Source organism: Bos grunniens, chromosome 8, assembly GCF_055505025.1.
Source record: "Bos grunniens cultivar Pamir isolate PY7600 chromosome 8, Bosgru_T2T1.0, whole genome shotgun sequence".
NCBI lineage: Eukaryota > Metazoa > Chordata > Mammalia > Artiodactyla > Bovidae > Bos > Bos grunniens.
In genome coordinates, this window is record NC_141172.1 from 52,787,957 (window position 1) to 52,809,651 (window position 21,695).

At 38.6% G+C, this 21,695-nt stretch overlaps 1 protein-coding gene across 5 annotated transcripts in view; it reads left to right on the plus strand.

Moving 5' to 3' along the window:
- Window positions 1–19,106, plus strand: part of CEP78 (centrosomal protein 78) — a 35,382-nt gene extending 16,276 nt beyond the window's left edge. Inside the window, exons 10-16 of one of the 5 annotated variants that reach the window (XM_086415627.1) lie at window positions 1,315–1,360; window positions 2,977–3,105; window positions 14,568–14,645; window positions 16,119–16,285; window positions 17,124–17,295; window positions 17,626–17,673; window positions 18,479–19,106. In XM_086415627.1, the coding sequence (XP_086271753.1) occupies window positions 1,315–1,360; window positions 2,977–3,105; window positions 14,568–14,645; window positions 16,119–16,285; window positions 17,124–17,295; window positions 17,626–17,673; window positions 18,479–19,042 (1,204 nt within the window). In that variant the 3' untranslated portion in view covers window positions 19,043–19,106. The remainder of the gene's footprint in view (window positions 1–1,314; window positions 1,361–2,976; window positions 3,106–14,567; window positions 14,646–16,118; window positions 16,286–17,123; window positions 17,296–17,625; window positions 17,674–18,478) is intronic. The other 4 variants (XM_086415628.1, XM_086415629.1, XM_086415630.1 and 1 more) reach the window with 4 other exon arrangements.
- The last annotated feature ends 2,589 nt before the right edge of the window (window positions 19,107–21,695 follow it).

Genomic DNA, 21,695 nt, shown 5'->3' on the forward strand with positions numbered 1-21,695 from the left:
GATAACTCACACATGGCTTCTGCCTAATGAGTCCTCTAAGAAAGAAAAACAAAAAATAATTGGGAGTTTGAAGTTGTTTCTCAAGTGTCACAACAGAGGTAACCCCATGGGTGTCCTGAGGAGACTAAAATTCTCTCCAATCGTGCAATGAGAAAAGTTTCAGTAAAGGCAGGTGTAGTTGAGTCAAGCCCTACAGTACAGAAGAGACATTTGGATCTGTAGGAATGGGAAAAAAGACATTTTAGGCTTGGGAATGGTTTAATGCAGAATGGATGAGAAATATGGATTAGAACTAATCTAAATCAACCAGCTTAATTCAGTAAATCAGATTTAGTTTGTCAAACTAGACTTAACTAGCTTTAGCTGATTACTTATCCAAGGGATAAGTTCATAGTAATTTTGTCATAGGAGTGTGAGTAAAATTTTTCAACTATAGCTCTAGGCTTGCGAGATGAAATAAATTGCTCTAGGTTATTTTCAAGTGACTTATTTGGTAATATTCATGAAATTAGAATGACGCTAGTGGTAAAGAATCCACCTGGCAATGCAGGAGACACAGGAAACGTGGGTTTGGTCCCTGGGTTGGGAAGATCCCCTGAAGGAGGAAATGGCAACCCACTCCAGTATTCTTGCCTGAAAAATCCCATGGACAGAGGAGCTTGGTGGGCTAGAGTCTGTAGGATCACAGTGAGTCAGACAGAACTGAGCATCTGAGCACATTGATGAAATTTAGTGTTAACAATTGCTTAAGAAAACATAGAGAATTGATTTTAAATAGTACTTGAAGTAATTAATTACTATGTAAAATACCTGTTCAATTGCTCACATTTAGTTGATATTTATAATCCCCATTGGACAACTGACTACTTTTGCAAATGGTAATATAGATTCTTAAAGCATAAACTATAATATTGAATTCCCAGTCTTTGCACTTTAGTTTAAGAGCTTTGTGTATTCATATCTTCTTCTTAAGACATTTATTAATCTCAGGCCCATCCTCACCACAAGGAGTTGTAAATTAGAGAATGATTCGTACCACCAGTTAAGAAGGTAGACTGAAATCTCAACCACCCTGAATGTAGGAGCCAAAGGTGCCTCTCAGCAGTTCATAGAGTTGTCACAAAGCGGGTCTGCTAAATTCTGTTCACTTTTTTTCATAGCAGAGGCCTTCCAGGTCCTTGTTTTGAGCTGACTTATTTTTACATACAATTCTATGTGGATATTGTACATGATACTAAAAACTTATATTAAATGCAATTAACTGGTGATGTGTGTACATCAAGATACAACTTCATTTTGTTAATATCTTTTTAGGGGTTTTCCATTAATCAAAGCTCGTGATGTGTGTAATCAGTTGCAGGTATGTGGTTATTATATTTATTGTATACAGGGGGTTGAATTGGGAAGGGTGGGAGATCATACTCTTTACTTTTTAAATTGAACAGAGCCTTACAAAAAAACAGTTCCCTCTCTGAAATAAACCCATTTAAAACCTGTCTCGTCGTTCTCCCATTGCCTCTGTGTAGTTGTATGGATATGGCACACTGAGAACCTTGTGGTTATGTCTGTAAACAAGGAAGTGGGTTCTCCAGTCCGCAAGTCAGTGGTTACCCAGTAGAACGAACTTGATTGCAATTTCTAACTCCTTACGTGGAGCTGTCATACCCAAGAGTGTTCATGTGTTTTCAGAAAATGTTGTTTGGGGGCTGTCTGTACAAGTTCCTGATTTTCAAGCCAATATGAAGCGACATATCCCAAACCTCTGCTCTCTGAGCGTTCCTTCTTCCTCACCAAGGCTGCACACTTGCCTTCTTTTACAGCCTCATGGCCTTGGAGCAAGCTAATCCTGCCAGTGGTCTTAGGAGACTGTGTAGTTGCTCTGCTGAAATTAAAAGAAGAGCACCTTGGGTGTCAGTCCTGCCCCTGGATGTCTGGTAGAGGAGTGCATGCCTCATTCTACCAATGGGAGTTTCCTCTCCTGCAGGGCTTGTCAGAATGATATCCTAGTGAGTTGTCTTCTGCACAGTTATATAAAACTAACACACATCGTTTTGACTTATAGACTTTTATGGGGTTGTGACCAGGTCGGTTTTTAAATGGAAGTGTCTTATTGAACAACATTCCAGTGGCAGTGAAGCTCAATAGGAGAATTGAATTATAATTACACTAGTTTTGACTGAAGGATGATGAGAAAATGAAAGTTTTGATAGGTCAGTTTTAATTGTGTATGTATATGTGACTGCTGCCACTGCTACTGCTAAGTCGCGTCAGCTGTGTCCGACTCTGTGCAACTGCATAGACAGCAGCCCACCAGGCTCCTCTGTCCCTGGGATTCTCCAGGCAAGAACATTGGAGTGGGTTGCCGTTTCCTTCTCCAATGCGTGAAAGTGAAGTCGCTCAGTTGTGTCCGACTCTTAGTGACCCCATGGACTGCAGCCTACCAGGTTTCTCCGTCCATGGGATTCTCCAGGCAAAAATACTGGAGTGACTAATTTTTTAAAAAATTCTGTTTATTATTCACAGTTTAGATATGTTGACTTTCTAATTATTCTTCTGATTCTTTACCAGTCCCCTTACTGATGAATTGTCCTCCTAAAAACTACATTTTCTTCCAGACTACTTGTGTCTGATGGTGAAGAATAAATTTCTAGTTTGCAGTATAAAGGTGATCTGAGAAAAAATGTTTACCCTGGCTCCTTACTTGTCTTCTATGAAAGAAACTTAATAAAATAATACAGATAATTCCAAATACTAATCCTAACCATGTACACCAGAGGTCTGTACAGTAACATAGCAAAAATAAGTTACTATAATTTTACTTTGTCATTGCTTGTGTTAGACTAAGGAGCAGTGGGAGACATTTACAAGTAATGACTTGATACCTCAGATCGCTTGTGTTAAATGTCCTTTAATATTTGGATATTTGGTATCTTGTTCATGTTGTCTTCTATACAATTTTGTCTTCTTTTTTTAAAGCAATCAGATTTTCCTGTGACTGTGACCATAGAGAGTCCTTCCTCCTCAGAAATCGAAGAGGTCGATGATTCCGCAGAAAGTGTTCAGGAAGAGCCAGAGAAAATCAATTTGAAACAGGAAGCATTGCAGGTATAAAGTTATCACTTTAAAGATACAGAGAAGATTATTTTTCAAACAGATTAGTTGCGTCTGACTGCAACACTTGACAACTTGTGTGGGAGCTTTCTGTTTTCCCCTTCTGTCTGCGTTTTATCCCCTTGAACTTAGCTTAGACCAAGGTGAATGGTGGACATTTGAACTCTAAGAAATAAACAATCAGAACATGTCACTAGTTACATATTTGCTTTTCTTTAGAACCTTAATATTAGATATAGGGAGAATCTTTAAGATAAACTTGAAGGAATTGAGTTCTGAATGAATGTAGTCAGCTGATTCAGTGTCCTTGTTTTACAGATGAGAAAATTGACAGTTCTTTTTATAGGAGGGGTGTATGGCCTCATTTTTAATGAAAAGTTGAAAAAATGTTTCAATATTGATATTCTCCTTTCCTAAAAATAAAACAGCAATAAGCTCCATTATATTGCCTAATAAACTGGACATCCAATGTCATTCCATACTTCTCTTTGTATGGACAGAAAAGAAAAATTGATCTTCATAAGAAGTTTTTACTCTTCCAAATAATATATTAATTTTATTTCCACTTAAATGCAGAGCCGATACTTTGTAGAAAATAAGGGAAGCATGGTTTCAGGGCGCCTTGTTACTGTGCTACAAAGTCTGTGTTCAATTTTTAAAATCACTTAGTATGATTTTCTTTTAGTATGAAATCTTGATAAATTTTGAACTAGCCCATTATTAAAGGACAACGGAAATTACTGTTTGATTTTTAAAAGAAAAAGTAAAGATTTTAGTTTTTTAGGTCAAATTACTGTTAATATAGAGAAATTTCATTATGAAATATTACAGTAGGAGGAATCTGTAGTTCATGTAGAATTACCCCCTTTTCATCTTATAAATGAGCACCTACAATTTGCAGCACATAAGCAGTTTACTGGTAAGTTGCAGAGTAAGACAGGACCCTAGGCATCTAACCCACATTTGTTGTCATTTTAGATGTGTTGTATTCGTTTCCTTCCCCAGTAGGTCGGGGTGTTGTATTGATATTTCTAAAAGCAGTTGTAGACATTGGGAAAGACCAAGAAGTTTTATAAACTGTGACTACAGAATAGATCCAGGATGCTCTGAGAACCCTTTCAGCTCTTCTTTGTTTTAACAAGACATTACAATGATGGTATCAAAGTGTTTAAATATATAAACCCCCAACAATCAAGAGATTTCAGAATATCTTTGAAAGACAGGAGACAAGTGGAAGAATGTGAAACTGAAGCAGTAGAACAAGGGGAACCATCACCTACAATATGCCCAGGGACCGCCTGCAGCTGAGGGGGAATGTGATCCCCCTGCAGAAATAGCTCCATACTCAGAGGTGCATGTGGGGGAGAGAGTGAAGTTACTTAAGCAGGTGAGTGAAATAGGGGGAGCTCATTGAGTTTGTGCTTGAAAGAGTTGAATCCCAGCCCCACCCTCACTTTCCTGAAATGAGATAATTTCATTTTGAAAAAATTAAACTGGAGACAACTAGGGCAGCTGTTGTGAGTTTTTACACCCTAGAAAAGAGTGCCTGGGGGTATCCTATTATAGTCACTACCCACTTTTTCCTGCATTAGAAAAGCCAGTCAGTCAGTGACTTCCAGGGAGCTTTTTGCTCTCATTCTTAAATAGAAAATAACTATCATACGCCTCGTAGTTGAGTAAAGCTTACAACAAGAGAGGTGGGAAAAGAGTAAAAACAAATCCTAGTAGGACCAGGGAAAATTTAGGGAACAAAATAATTTAAGAAAAAACCCTAATTCGTGTCCTTAAAGAGCCTTAAAATAGGAGCTGGAAACTTTAAAATAAGAATAGGGTGTTAATTAAAAAGGGAATGTCAGAAAGCAGATAAATCTCTTGGAAATGAAAATGTGGTTGCTGAAATAAATTCAGTAGGAATTAAAGAAATTTCTCAGTATATAAAAAAGAAAGAATGGAAAATGTGATAGAAGTGATATATTGGGAGAGGCTGCATCGAGGAGGTCCAGCATGTTCCTATTAAAAATTCTAGATCCAGAAAAAAGTGGAGGGAAGCTGTCAAAGGGCAAGAAAATTCCACATAGCTGAAAGTAAGCTTCAGGCCTCAAACTGAAAATAGCTAAACAAAAATAGCTTCTACCTAGATACTCTACACTATGAAATTTTAAAATACTGAAAAGATACATCCATTCCAGAGATAAAAATACTGGTCACCTAAAAAAAAGAAAATCTGACATTATCATTGTTGTCATCAGCACCATGGATTCTGGAAGGCATTAGAAAGATAACTCCAAAGTTTTTCAGGCAAATAATTTTCACCCTAGGGTTTTGTATCCAGCCAGACTATCAGTCATAAGTGGAGGCTGTCTAAGATATTTTGTACGTAAAGAAATTTGAAAAGCTTACCCCCTGTGCTATACAAGTTATTTGTAGAAATAATACGGCCAAATGAGGGAATAAACTAAGAAGGAAGGTAATAGGGGATTCGGGAAACAGTGGATTCAGTGCAGAGTCAGCTGGTATAGATTTGAGAGCCTTCCCTTAGTTGTGTGATTGACAGCTTAGAAACGCATTGAGGCGTCTTGTACTTACTATGCATTAGATATTGTTGGAAGGGAGGAGGGAGAGGAGGAGGAGGAGGAAACTGAACTCCAGAGGAAAAAAGGCTACACTGACATAAACATGAAGTGAACTAAATTATGGTAGATTTTTTTGGAGGGTGGGAGGGGGCTGCACCTCAGCTTGCAGGATCTTAGTTCCCCAACCAGGGATTGAACTCATGTCCTTGGCAGTGAAAGTGTGAGTTCCTATAGTGAATAGCCAGTGAATTTCCTAAACTACGGTAGATTTTAAACTACTACTGATGAGCAAGAGAAGAATCCACTTTAACCTGACATTACAGGTGTCCCCCTTTTCAGTGACACACAGAGGCAGTGACCACCTATCTAATTTGTTGTCCAAACCAGAACACTAATAATGTAAGGAGTCACTATACTTCTGTAACATCAGGACAGCAGGTATAAACTGGAACACCCCAAGGCATCTGAGGGTATATGGTCATGCTATACAAGGGTAATGACACGGAAACAGTATAAGAAGTATAATCTATACGTAGAGACACAGTATATGTCTGCAGTGGGCAATATTAATTTAATTGTAATAGTAGAAATACTGTCTTGGTTTGCAGCTTTTATTGTCAACTTGCATGTAGTAACAAATAACTAACCTGAACTATACTTAGTATGTTAGTATTCACTTAGTATGTACTGAAACGTATCGTGTCCTGGTATGTACTCCGTATATATTATATTCTAAGTGTTTTTAACATATAACTCATTTAATGCTCTGAATAACACATTTAATGCCTATAACTCATTTAATGCCCTGAATAACCTTATGAGGTTGGTGTTAGCTAGTATCATTCCTGCTTTTCAGAAAAGGAAGCTAAGCCAGAGCAGGAACTTGCCCAGCCTGTCCCTGATTTATGGTTGCATGGGGGCTTTGAGTTCAGGCTTTCTGCCTCTTCTCTTAAACATTGCTCCATACTGACTCTCAAATAACAGAAAACTTAACTGCACATAAAGAAGAAAAAGAGAAGTTGCTCAGTGGTGTCCGACTCTTTGTGACCCCATGGACTGTAGCCCACCAGACTCCTTGGTCCATGGGATTTTCCAGGCATGAATACTGGAGTGGGTTGCCATTTCCTTCTCCAGGGGATCTTCCTGACCCAGGGATCGAACCCAGGTCTCCTGCATTGTAGGCAGATGCTTTACCGTCCAAGCTACCAGGGAAGCCTAACTGCACATAGAACAGAATATAAATTTCAACTTTGACAATATAAAAGCTAGGTTTAGAAGGTAGACGGGGTAGAAAAAAGGGGAAACGACACGAATGTCCTCATTTTACAAAGCGGAACATTGAAAGAGTTTATAGTTGATCAGCAATATAGATTTTTAAGTATATCACTACATGTGGAAGAGATCATGACCAGTGGAAAAACTAATAATGACATAACTTTACTAAGCAGTGTGGATATAGGAAAGAGTGTAAAGGAACTAAATCCTTACCTAGTAAATTAGAAAGTTAACAGATACTGCCTCAAATTTAGTCAGAAGTAGTCATGTAAGTATAGTATTTGGAAATGGAAAATTAAAAATAAGACTAGTTTTCTTAAACTTCATAAAGAAGGATATCCAGATAGCCAGTAAACATGGAAAAGTGCCCAACTTCATTAAGTAATGAGAAAAAAACCAAAACCAAAAAAACTACATGCTAGTGAGATTGACAGAGTCTGATAGCATCAGGTATTATAGACCTGGAGTACTATGAGAATCTTCTACCCTGCTTATACTGAAGTATACATCAATAGTACTTTGAAAAGCCTTTAGCACTCTCCATCAACTGAAGGTATATAAATACCCTGTAACCCAGCAGCCCTCACGCCCGCCTTGGGTAAATGCACCAGAATAACCGGTACAACAGGATTCATGCGCATGCGTTAGGACAAACAGAAAAAACCCAAAGTGTCCTGTAAGAGTTAAACATTAAATAAATTATGTATGTTTGTACAGTGGAAAAGCTTTCAAGGAGTAAAATTGAATGGACTATTAGGCTGGTGCAAACATAATTATGGTTTCAGACAGTGAATCATTATAACTAGGCTCAAGCACATCTTTATTAATCAAAATAGGAACCATTACAGTCAACACTTGTTTACTAACAAGAAATAAGTTTTCTTATTCCTGTAGCATAAAAATCCATGCTTCAGGATTCAACAAACTCTTCAATAGCGTTTTCTGCCTCCTGCTGGTTGTGGAAGTGTTTTCCCTGCAAAAAGCTGTCAAGATGTTTGAGGAAGTGGCAGTCAGTTGGCAAGAGGTCAGGTGAATACGGCGGATGAGGCAAAACTTGATAGCCTAATTCATTCAACTTTTGAAGCTTTGGTTGTGTGACGTGAGGTCAGGTGTTGCCATTGCAACCCAATGCCAGCTGCAGGTGTTGGGATTTTCAGAGTATCGTATTGATTTACTGAGTGTACTTCTCAGATGTAGTGGTTTCCTCAGGAATCAGAAAGCTGTCATGGATCAGACAGGCAGCAGACCACCAAACAGTGACGATGACTGTTTTTTGGTGAAAATTTGGCTTTGGGAAGTGCTTTGGAGCTTCTTCTTGGACCACCCACTGAGGTGGTTGTCAGTGGTTGTTATATACAATCCACTTTTTGTTGCATACCACAATACAATTGAGAAATTGTTCATTGTTGTTAAGTAAGAGAAGATAGCACTTTAAAATGATGATGATTTAAAAATTTCTGGTCAGCTCATGAGGCACCCAGGCTTCCCTTGTGGCTCAGCTGGCAAACCTCCTGTAGTGTGGGAGACCTGGGTTCGATCCCTGGGTTGGGAAGATCCCCTGGAGAAGGGAAAGGCTACCCACTCCAGTATTCTGGCCTGGAGAATTCCATGGACTGTATAGGCCATGGGGTCTCAAAGAATTGGACACGACTGAGTGACTTATCAATCTTTTTTACCTTTCAAATTTGTTTCAAATGCCAAATGACCATAGAATGATTGATGTGGAGTTCTTCAGCAACTTCTCATGTAGTTGTAAGAGGATCAGCTTTGATGATGCTCTCAATTATCGTCAATTTCTGATGGCCGACCACGGTACTCCGCATGTGTAAGGCTCTTGGCTCCTTTATAAACTTCTTGAACCACCACTGCACTGTACATTCGTTAGCAGTTCCTGGGCCAAATGTGTTGTTAATGTTGCCAGTTGTCATTTCCATAGTCTAAAATAAGTATTAAATAAAAACAGCAAGTAATAAATCATTAGCAAAAAAAATAAAGTAAGAATGCACATTAAAACGATATATCGATATAACCACATTTATTTAGAATGTATTCCAACATCAAATAGCAAATTTCAACAATGCAGAAAACTGCAATTACTTTTGCACCAACCTAATATAACTACAGATAGCAATCTGGATGAATTTTTTAAAACAGTGTTGAGTGAAAGAAATAAAATAGAGAAGACAGTGTACACTGTGATCCTCTACATAAAGTTGAAAGTGAAAGTTGCTGCGTTATGTATGATTCTTTGAGACCCCATGGATAGTCCATGGGATTCTCTAGGTCAGAATACTGGAGTGGTGAGTAGCCTTTCCCTTCTCCAGGGTATCTTACCAACCTGGGGATCGAACCCAGATCTCCTGCATTGCAGGCAGATTCTTTACCAGCTGAGCCACAAGGGAAGACCAAGAATGCTGGAGTGGGTAGCCTATCCCTTCTCCAGCAGATCTTCTCGACCCAGGAATTGAACCTGGGTTTCCTGCATTTCAGGAGAATTCTTTACCAACCGAGCTATCTTTCCATATCGTGAAAGATGCAACCAGGTTAAAGGAAATGATTGTCAAGAAATGAGGATGGTGTTTATAACTGGGGAAAGAAGCCTGAGATGAGGGAGGAATATGTGGGATCTTTAAGATGCTGACAAGTACTTGCAGATTTGAGTGGTGGTTATGGGTTATGTAAGTCACTGTAAGTTGTGTAAGTTATGGGTCATAGTCACTGTTTGGTGGTCTGCTGTCTGTCTGATCCATGACAGCTTTCTGAATCCTGGGGAAACCACTACATCTGAGAAGTACACTCAGTAAATCAGTGATGTACTCTGAAAATCCCAACACCTGCAGCTTTTCAGTTGTCACATTGACACTTTTGTTCTGTGTACTTCTCAATATGCATATAATATTTTACAAGTAAAAACCTGCAAACCTGCTCAAAGAATTGGTCACCTCTAGGGTGCTGGATGGAGAAGGCAACGGCACCCCACTCCAGTACTCTTGCCTGGAAAATCCCATGGATGGAGGAGCCTGGTGGGCTGTAGTCCATGGGGTGGCTAAGATTTGGACACGACTGAGCGACTTCACTTTCACTTTTCACTTTCACTCATTGGAGAAGGAAATGGCAATCAACTCCAGTGTTCTTGCCTGGAGAATCCCAGGGACGGGGGAGCCTGGTGGGCTGCCGTCTATGGGGTCACACAGAGTTGGACACGACTGAAGCGACTTAGCAGCAGCAGCAGCAGCAGGGTGCTGGATGTGGATGTGGGACGAGACTATTTCATTTTAAGCCTTTCACTGCTGTTTGCATTCACATGTTCATTCACTCAACATTAATTGAACATACTCTGTGTACCAAGCACTCTTGTTAAAGAGTGCTTATAAGTTTTATTATATGCTTTAGCTCATGTTTTATTACATGCTTTAGCTCATGTAATTCTCACAAGAGCTCTGTGATGTGGGAGCTTATCTCCACTTTATAGATAAGAAAGTTGAGGTCTAGCATTATGGAACTTGTCCAAGATTATAGAGCTAACGAATAGGGCCAGGATTTTGCTTCAGAATTTTTAAAATATAATTTAAAAGAGAAATTTAATTACTAATTATAAGCAAAGAAGTACACACTTAAGGGAGATGCCAAGTTTTCACTTATCCAGTTACAGAAAAAGCACACATCTTTCATACTGTATACAACTTGCATTGGTAGGGATTTTCCTTATTCAGCAATTATTTAATGGCTGACTGCTTTGTGCTAGGTGCAGGTTCTGGGGATAAACAATAAAATACACCCTCTTTCTTCAAATAACTTGCATTCTAAGTGAGGAAATAAGCCAAAAGTTATTGTAGTGATTATATACCAAGTGATACATTGCTGATGGCTGTATAAAATCTTAGGAATCTTTTAGAAAGCAGTTTGGGGATAGGTACCTCAAAGCCTGAGAAACATCCGTTTGCTTTGATCTCAGCCTCATTTTTATGGCTTTGTTGCCAGAACATTTTTCTAAATATGGAAAAAGGTCTTCATGCATAAAAATGGTTATTTTGTCTTATAATATTGAAAAGTTGGAAAGGATTTAAATGTGTAATCAAAGGAATAGTGGACCAGTAACCCCACTTAGTGGAGAAGGCAATGGCACCCCACTCCAGTACTCTTGCCTGGAAAATCCCATGGACGGGGGAGCCTGGTGGGCTGCAGTCCATGGGGTCGCTAAGAGTCGGACACGACTGAAGTGACTTAGCAACAGCAACCCCACTCAGTGAAATATTTTGTAGCCCACTTAAAAAAAATCCAGGTTATGAATCCCCTGATTATATGAGAAATGATTGATTTCAATCATTTTAAATATAAAAAAAGGTATACAATATGATTTAAATATATTTAAATTATATTGATATGATATACAATATGATGGGAGCTTGGTTCCAGAAAAAGCAACCTAGCCAGTGTATAGAAGGGAGGAAGGAGAGCAGATGACAGGAAAGATTTCTCCAAAGCCTTATCATTAGTCTTACCTAAGTAATAGAATATCAAGCAATTTTACTTTCTAATTTTTTTGGTTCCATATTTCTGTTTAAGGGACATGAATTATTTTGTAGGAGAGGGGTTCACTTTTTCAGAAAAATTTAATGCTCTGTTCTAATACTTTCCACTAGAGGGAGAAACTATTTCATGTTACTGCACGTTAGTGTGCTATTTAGAACCAGTCAAGAATATTGTAATTTAGTCTGCTTTTCTCAGACTGTGGTGAGGGTTTTTTGTTTGTTTTCTTATTTGTTTAGAATTTCTTTGAAATCAATTTTAGAAGATTTATTTAACCATTCTATTAAAAGTAGAGGAATTTTTCTCCTTTTTCCCATTGAAAACTTGGTTGGCTTTAGTAATGAAACTGTAAAGAATTTGAAGTTATTAGACTGTCAATTTTTAAAGCATGTTCTGAGCATAAAAGTATGTTCATTGAGCAAATTTTTGAAAGCAGTGAACAACTTATTGAAGGAAATAAAAGCCACCTCTGCTCTTTTGTCTTAAAAAGGTATTAAAGATATTTTTTCATGTCACTAAATATTTTTCTAAATCAGATAATTTGATAAAGCTTATGGACCATCTTCCAAGAAAAACACACAGATGTATTCTGAATATAGAACTCCTCAGGCCCATTCATTAACTCTGGTTGAGCCCGCTTATCATCGTTATTTTCCTAGTGGTTTCATAGAGCATTCCTTCATATGGTGTGCTATTTTTATTTAAACCAACCCCAATTTGGAGTCTCTTAGCTTTCTTCTAGAGTTTGATTATAAATAATCTTATGACATCATGTTTGTAGATAAATCTTTGCTCACATCTCTGATTTCCTTAGGGTAAACTGCTGATGTAAGATTGTTGCTGTGTACCAAAAGTTATTGTCCATAAAGTGATACCAGTTCCTCTCACAATGATAACATAGAATAGAATTCCTTATTCTTTAAGTGATTGTTGAAAGCATTTAAAATGTATAAATACAACTTACTGTTTTCATAGGTATTCTGATTATTTATTGCTGCATAAGAAACCACCCAGAAACAATGACTTAAAACAATAACAGTCATTTATTTTGTTCTTGAACCTGGAGATTGAGTAATATATTAATTTTCCTTTATTATACTCTTACTGACTTAAAATAATACCTATTTTGCTAGCTCACAGTTCCGTAGGTTCAGGCACAGCGTTGACTGAGTTCTCCACTCAGATACATAGTGGGAACATGTGGGTTCCCTCCAGAGAGTGTTAAAGTGTGTGAAATTTAAGTGTAAGACATCAGGCCCCCAGTGTTGGATGTTCATGTTTGTACTGGATGTTCAACAAAGCTTATGAGTGTCATAGAACTAAAATCAAGATGTCAGTCTGAAAGTGTTACTATCTGGAGGTTCCAAGAAAGAATACTTGCAAGCTTCTTCAGCTTATTGGCATAATTCAGATCCTGCACTTGATTGAATAGAGGTCCCTGTTTCCACGCTGACTGTCAGCTGGGGGACAGTCTCAGCTGCTAGAGGCCTCCCACTTGTATTCCCTGCCACAACATCATGCTTGACTTCTTCAAAGCCGGCAATGAGGAATCTCCCTCTTGTCCCTTTTGTATTTCAGATCTTTAGAAGAAGTCCAGTTCCTTTTCCTTGGATGCCTGATTATATCACATCCACCCAAAATAATCTCCCTCTTTTAAGAGCAACTGATTTTGGAACCTTAATTACATCTACAAAATCCCTTCACTACAGCACCTAGATTGAAAAACTGGCAGGATTGTGTACTTCAGCATAGGAATCTTAGGATCTCTTTTAGAATTCTGCCTACCCATAAGCAGTGTCCTCCACTTCAAGGACCTGTGTCTTCAGTTCAGTTGAGTTCAGTTCAGTCGCTCAGTCGTGTCCGACTCTTTGTGACCCCATGAATTGCAGCACGCCAGGCCTCCCTGTCCATCACCAACTCCTGGAGTTCACTCAAACTCACATCCATGGAGTCAGTGATGCCATCCAGCCATCTCATCCTCTGTCGTCCCCTTATCCTCCTGCCCCTAATCCCTCCCAGCATCAGTCTTTTCCAATGAGTCAACTCTTCGCATGAGGTGGCCAAAGTACTGGAGTTTCAGCTTTAGCATCATTCCTTCCAAAGGACACCCAGGACCGATCTGCTTTAGAATGGACTGATTGGATCTCCTTGCAGTCCAAGGGACTCTCAAGAGTCTTCTCCAACATCACAGTTGAAGAGCATCAATTCTTCAGTGCTCAGCTTTCTTCACAGTCCAACTCTCACATCCATACCCGACTACTGGAAAAACCATAGCCTTGACTAGACAGACCTTTGTTGGCAAAGTAATGTCTCTGCTTTTGAATATGCTATCTAGGTTGGTCCTAACTTTCCTTCCAAGGAGTAAGCATCTTTTGATTTCATGAGTTCTTAAGAATTGTGAGAGTTTACCAGTGTTCATTTTATGTTACTGACCTTGGTGAATGGAAAGACTACTATCTCTATGGACAGGAATGGCACCCAGCTTCCTGAATTCACAGTATTGGTTCTGCTACTTAGTGGTGTGAGCTTGGCTGTGCTGCTCTACTTACTCTGCTTCTCTGCCTCCGTTTTCTCATCTGTAAGATAACATGAAGTTAGTATTGTTCTTTCCTCATATTTAATGCCCAGGAAACTCCAGAACAGTGCTTGACATATAGTAAGTTGCTTTAAAAGTGATTACTCTTTTTAAAAAATGCTTTTGAATCTGCAGTTATGTAACTCGGGTATGTTAAGCATGTTCATTAATATGGCTTCCTGCTGTGAAGAGACCCACAAATAAAAGTGGAATTTTTCTTTCTTGGTCTTAATATTTACTATGTTATACGCATACACCTTTTATGGTGAGCTGCCACAGATTTATGTTGGAAAGAGTGGGATTTAAATAAATCTTTACTATGCTAATTTGATATATTTCAATAATTAATTTCACTAGCATGATATGATATTCCAGGTAGCAGATTAAAGTCTGAGTTCACTTCTGGCTCTGCCCCTAAATCATGATGAAATCTATAGCTGGAAATGCCTTGGAATATCATACTATGAATTAGGTATACTATTTACTGTGTTTCTTTACACTAGGGAAAACTGGAGGAGTGCCTAAAGCAGTTAAAGGAGGAAAGAGTCATAAGGCTTAAGGCTGATAAACGAGTCAGTGAGGTAAACAAGTTTCTTCTTACACTTTTGAAAGCTTCTTGGTTTTATTTTGATTTGATTTTAAGCCATATGCATATAGTTTGTAAACTTGAAAACTAATACATTGCAAATTGGGGGTATCATATGGACCTTCACATTTACTGGTATTTAGTGATCATACGATCTAAATACAGGATGAAATAGAGCTCTCATTTCCCATTTTCCTTTTAGACATCGGCTTATAGTTTATATATATTATTATATTACGTATCCCAGAATGTATGTTTTTAAAAATGCAAAAATCTTTTTTTTTGTGTGTTGTGTGTGCTTTATATGATGTTAGCTTATTTTCTGTTCATGATTATTCAATTCAAGAAAGCATATTTTGTGTATGTATTGTATATCTAGTAACATAAATGACATGATGAGACTTTACTGGCAGTGAGTTAGGAAAATGAGTCATTTAAATAAATATAAGATTGGAAAACTAGTAAGAATGCAATGAAAGTAAAAATACATACTGTGAGAATTACATTAGGTAATGTGCATGAAAGCAGAGCATAAGCTAAAACGTTCGATATAAATACAATTTATTACAGGGTGAGTGTAGGGAGGGATTTTTGAAAGGGCATCTACTGGATTGGTGGACACTAGTTCATTCAATAAATATTAAACACCTGCTTATGTAAGACATGAGGGCATCATGAACATAATGGCCTTTCTGAGAAATACTAGAGTTGATTTTTATATAGGGCAAATCATAAATGATGATCTAAAGAAGAGTGCATGGGAGTGAATATTTCACGAAGCCAAGGAGAATATTGGTGATGGTACAGTTAATAAATTGGGCTGGTTATGATTTAGGACTTTTAAACTTAAGCATTAGATATTTTGCTCACTAAAGTTATTCCTTAACATTCAGCAGAGTTGTAATATGCTTTGTTCAAATTAGGTTCTGTGCTTCGTTTTCTAATTTAAGGCAAACTTAATAGCAGGTAGTTTTCTAATGTGGAATGAGGATCCATTATGAATTTAACCAGTTTAAAATTTGATCTTTTGAAAGATCATTAATAAAACAATCATTTCAGTTTATTTATATATTGTATATATTTATTTATTTATATGTTGTATAGGAAACTTTGTTGAGTGCCTCTGCCTTTTGGTTATTATGTGATGTGGTCTCTGTCTTTACTGATGGAGAGTTAGATTAATTACAAATTAATTACATTTGAGGATAACAGAGGATGAGATGGTTGGATGGCATCACTGACTCAATGGACAGGAGTTTGAGCAAATGCCAGGAGATGGTGAAGGACAGGGAAGCCTGGTGCGCTGCAGTCCACGGGGTCGTAAAATCAGACACCACTGAGTGACTGAACAACAAATTGCACTCTGAATGTTTTAGTTTTGTTCTTTAAACTAGATGAGACTACTTTTGTTTTCTTTTGATGACAGTGAGAAAAAATCATGTCAAATATTTTCAATCTTCTTTTATAGTTGGAACATGAAAATGCCCAGTTAAGAAATATAAACTTCTCTTTGTCTGAAGCCCTTCATGCACACTCATTGACAAGCATGATCCTGGATGATGAAGGTGTTTTGGGCAGCATTGAGAATTCCTTCCGGAAGTTCCATGCTTTCTTGGATCTCCTTAAAGATGCTGGGTTAGTTCTTTTCTCTTCATGGCATTCTTCTCTTTGTAACTTTAGAGGTAGTTTGCTGAGGAACCTGAGCGGTTTTTATTACTTCCATGACCATATTTAGCCAAATGCAGTGAATTATAGGTAATAGAGTTGATTTTTTTTTTAATGAGTAAATCTATAAAGAAAAGCAAATAGGAGAGCCTGCTTTGGTAGAGTGGGAAGCCCATTATAAACAAGTAACCTGTAGACAGAGTAATTAGTAGGTATAATTTTTTGTAAAGACTACATTGAAGGCAATTTTAATTGAAAATATTTGGGAATGGGTAAGAATTTTACTACCTTTCACTTATTTTTCTCCTTCAATAAGTTTGAGTTAAGATTGTTTTTGTCTTGGACTTAAAAACAATTGTATAGGGAAGATGCAGGTCAGTGGTTCTCAACCAGGAGCAGTTTTGTCAAAAGAGGGAAGTGGAGATTGATAATTGATGGAGTGCTGTTTGGTCAGGGAATGAATTGGTGTTGGGAAGGAAGAAGCAGACGCTTCTTGGGAGCTGGAGGAATAGTAGTAGAGTGTGGGAATGCAGGTGAGAGGCAGTGGATGGTGTGTGTGGTCGATGTTGAAGCTGCTAGTGAGAGTGTTTGAAATGGAGTGCTAATAGGCAAGGAGATGGGATGTATCCCAGAGGATAACCCTGGAAAGGGCTGAGGATTTGGGGGAGAGAGACGCTTGTAGTCTGGAGTAGGTGTTGGCTTTTAAGATGTTAGAAGTATTTCCTGATTGTAGGCCTGAGGATATCTAAGCTGCTCTTCTGTGATTATAGTAACTTTTGTCTTTTTCTCCTTTTCTCCTCTGGTCCAGGCTTGGGCAGCTGGCCACAATGGCTGGTATAGATCAGTCAGATTTTCATTTACTAGGTCATCCCCAGATGAATTCTACTGTTAGTAGTCCACCTAAAGAAAAAAAGAAGGCACTTGAAGAAGAAAAATCAGAATTACAGCAGAGTGCCTTAGGACAAATGCAAAATATCCAAGTAAGTGGACAGAACAGAACTTAACGATTCTAAGAGCAATTAGCAAAAAGGAAATTTCCACGTCAGAAAGAAGATAATAATGATCGGTATCTGAGAGTTCATATGCTGAGGAGCTAGAAGCCTCTTTGAGCTCCTTTCCGATATCTTAGATTAGTACATTTGTGCCCAGTAAATTTCATGATACTGCATTGTTGTAAATAAGAAAACTGGAAATTCTTTTGAAAATTTATGAGTTAAAGCAAACTATCCTTAGTGAAGAAAGAAAACCTTAGAGAAAATATCCTAAATTTTAAATTGTATAAATGCCTATTCTATTCATATTTTATCTAGGTTTCTATTTGTATGCAGTCAGCTTACAATGAAGGAACACTAATGAAGGTACAAGTACTGATACAGATAATTTTTTAAAATAAGTGGTCCAGACATGGTTCATAGGGAGTGTACTATAGTGAGTCACCTGGTTATGGGAATGGAAGGGGGAAACCTGTCAGCTTTTCCTCCAGCCTTTCGCGGAGCCTCCAGCTCTCACCTTAGCCAGTCTCAAACTGGTCTTGGAAACTGACAGCTTGGATACACAGTCTGGTCACATTTTTACATGTTTTCCATTTTGTAAAACTGTGTAAAAAAACTGGTTTACATTGACCTGGAGGATAGAAAAGAAATTAATTTTCTTAGAGAATAGGGTTTTATTTTTAGTAAGGGAAAGGAAATAGGTACTAACTACCCTAAACACTGAAGTCTGAAAATGTAGCAGACATAATCTTGGATATGTCTAAGTTGAGAATCACTTGGAAGATATAATTAGAAAATAACTGGCTCTGAAATCTTCTAAATTATCAACTGACTGTTTTAATAATAAGATCACAGAGTAACATTGAAATTTCGGACTCCACTTTTTAATGGATAGGTTCCCAGGTGGTGCTAGAGGTAAAGAACCTACCTACAATGCAGGACACCTGAAGAGACATGGGTTTGATCCCTGGGTTAGGAAGACCCCTTGGAGAAGGAACTGGCAACCCACTCTAGTATTCTTGCCCGGAGAATCCCATGGACAGAGGATCCTGGCAGGCTATGAGTCCATAGGGTCACAGAGAGTTGGACATGACTGAAGCGACTGAATGCTTTTAATGGTAGGCCTTGTTCATCACTGAATTTTTGTCTTGTCTTTTGTTTTTCTCTCCAGTTTCAGAAAATTACAGGTGATGCTAGAATTCCGTTGCCTGTCGACACCTTCCATGCCCCAGCCTCTACTCAGGAGACCTTAGAGACTTCCAAAGACAACTTGGGAGTCCCAGTCACAGAACAGCGGCAGGAATCTTTTGAAGATTTCATTGCTAGAGCATGTTCTCCTCCAGCAGATGTAATTTGTGGAACTGGAAGTCAAAGAAAAGAAGACGAATTATCTAGAAATAGCAGGCCTGCCTCAGAAAAAATGACCAAAACAGGTGAATATATCAAAAAGCACTCTGCTAAGAAACAGCCTGGGAAGGACCTGCATTCCTGCTCTGACTCACCTGTAAAGCAGAAAACCAAAGGAATCGGGCAAAATAGCTCTTTGGTTAATGAACCAATTAAAAGCGAGTCTTCGAAAAAACACATTTCTGTTAAGAAAGAGAGTGAAATACTGACTGTTTCATCAAAGACAACTAGAAGTAAACCGAATCTTCTTGAACATTCTGAAAGTGATACTCTTAGATCTGATTTTGAATTTCAAGAAAGCATCCATACTCTATCACGCCTGACATAGGTCTAAATCTTTTAAAATTATGTTTTTACCTTCAAATTTTAATAAATTACTTGTTTTTATTATAGCATTTGGTGTTTTAAAATATATGACTGGGAGCCATTAGAGAAAGATTTATCCATACTTTTTATTATAATGAACATTTTGGTGTATGGTTTATTTTCCCTTTTGACAGTTTGCACCATTCATTCAGCTAGTGTCTACTGAAGGCTTAATATGTACAGTACTTTTCTGGGTGCTGTTTCAGCAGTGAACAAGATAAAGCTCTACTGTCTTAAAAGTAATACTCTGGTGGGAGAAAATATGAGTAATAAAGCAGGGTAAGGGGACTAGAGAGGGGTGGGAAAAATAAATAGTTTTACCATTTAGTTAAATGTCAAACTATTATAAATCATATGGCCAGAAGTCACTGGTGTATTTTAATTCACAGTAACCAGGCAGAATCAAACATTTACCAAGACACTTAATCATGCTGCAGGTTATGCAACCCTATAAGGTAGGGAACTACTTCTATACCCATTTTGTAGATGAGTCTGAGGAGACGTTATGTGAGTTGCCCACAGTTACACAGCTGGCGCAGGAGGGCTGAGAGGAGCTACTCCACGTTCAAGGTAGGAGGGATGGCTGTGAGGAGATAGCCCTCGTCCAAGGTAAGGAGCAGTGGCTGCGTTTTGCTGGAGCACTGTGAAGAGATACCCCACGTCCAAGGTAAGAGAAACCCAAGTAAGACGGTAGGTGTTGCGAGAGGGCATCAGAGGGCAGACACACAAACCATAATCACAGAAAACTAGTCAATCTAATCAGACGGCCCACAGCCTTGTCTAACTCAAGAAACTAAGCCATGCCATGTGGGGCCACCCAAGACGGGCAGGTCATGGTGGAGAGGTCTGACAGAATGTGGTCCACTGGAGAAGGGAATGGCAAACCACTTCAGTATTCTTGCCTTGAGAACCCCATGAACAGTATGAAAAGGCAAAATGATAGGATACTGAAAGAGGAACTTTCTAGGGCGGTAGGTGCCCAATATGCTACTGGAGATCAGTGGAGAAATAACTCCAGAAAGAATGAAAGGATGGAGCCAAAGCATAAACAATACCCAGTTGTGGATGTGACTGGTGATAGAAGCAAGGTCCAATGCTGTAAAGAGCAATATTGCATAGGAACCTGGAATGTTAGGTCCAGGAATCAAGGCAAATTGGAAGTGGTCAGGAGACAGGAGATTCCTGGCAAGAGTGAACATCGACATTCTAGGAATCAGTGAACTAAAATGGACTGGAATGGGTGAATTTAACTCAGATGACCATTATATCTACTACTGTGGGCAGGAATCCCTTAGAAGAAATGGAGTAGCCATCATGGTCAACAAGAGAGTCTGAAATGCAGTACTTGGATGCAATCTCAAAAACGACAGAATGATCTCTGTTCGTTTCCAAGGCAAACCATTCAGTATCACAGTAATCCAAGTCTATGCCCCAACCAGTAAAGCTGAAGAAGCTGAAGTTGAACGGTTCTATGAAGACCTATAAGACCTTTTAGAACTAACACCCAAAAAAGATGTCCTTTTCATTATAGGGGACTGGAATGCAAAAGTAGGATGTCAAGAAACACCTGGAGTAACAGGCAAATTTGGCCTTGGAATACGGAATGAAGCAGGGCAAAGGCTAATAGAGTTTTGCCAAGAAAACGCACTGGTCATAGCAAACACCCTCTCCAACAACACAAGAGAAGACTCTATACATAGACATCACCAGATGGTCAACACCAAAATCGGATTGATTCTTTGCAGCCAAAGGTGGAGAAGCTCTATAGAGTCAGCAAAAACAAGACCAGGAGCTGACTGTGGCTCAGCTCATGAACTCCTTATTGCCAAATTCAGACTTAAATTGAAGAAAGTAGGGAAAACCACTAGACCATTCAGGTATGACCTAAATCAAATGCCTTATGATTGTACAGTGGAAATGAGAAATAGATTTAAGGGACTAGATCTGATAGAGTGCCTGATGAACTATGGACGGAGGTTCGTGACTTTGTACAGGAGACAGGGATCAAGACCATCCCCATGGAAAAGAAATGCAAAAAAGCAAAATGGCTGTCTGGGGAGGCCTTACAAATAGCTGTGAAAAGAAGAGAAGCGAAAAACAAAGGAGAAAAGGAAAGGTAAAAGCATCTGATGCAGAGTTCCAAAGACTAGCAAGGAGAGATAAGAAAGCCTTCCTCAGCAATCAATGCAAAGAAATAGAGGAAAACAACAGAATGGGAAAGACTAGGGATCTCGTCAAGAAAATTAGAGATACCAAGGGAACATTTCATGAAAAGATGGGCTTGATAAAGGACAGAAATGGTATGGACCTAACAGAAGCAGAAGATACTAAGAAGAGGCGGCAAGAATACACAGAAGAACTGTACAAAAAAGATCTTCACAACCAAGATAATCACGATGGTGTACCACTCACCTAGAACCAGACATCCTGGAATGTGAAGTCAAGTGGGCCTTACAAAGCATCACTACGAACAAAGCTAGTGGAGGTGATGGAATTCCAGTTGAGCTATTTCAAATCCTGGAAGATGATGCTGTGAAAGTGCTGCATTCAATATGCCAGCACATTTGGAAAACTCAGCAGTGGCCACAGGACTGGAAAAGGTCAGTTTCCATTCC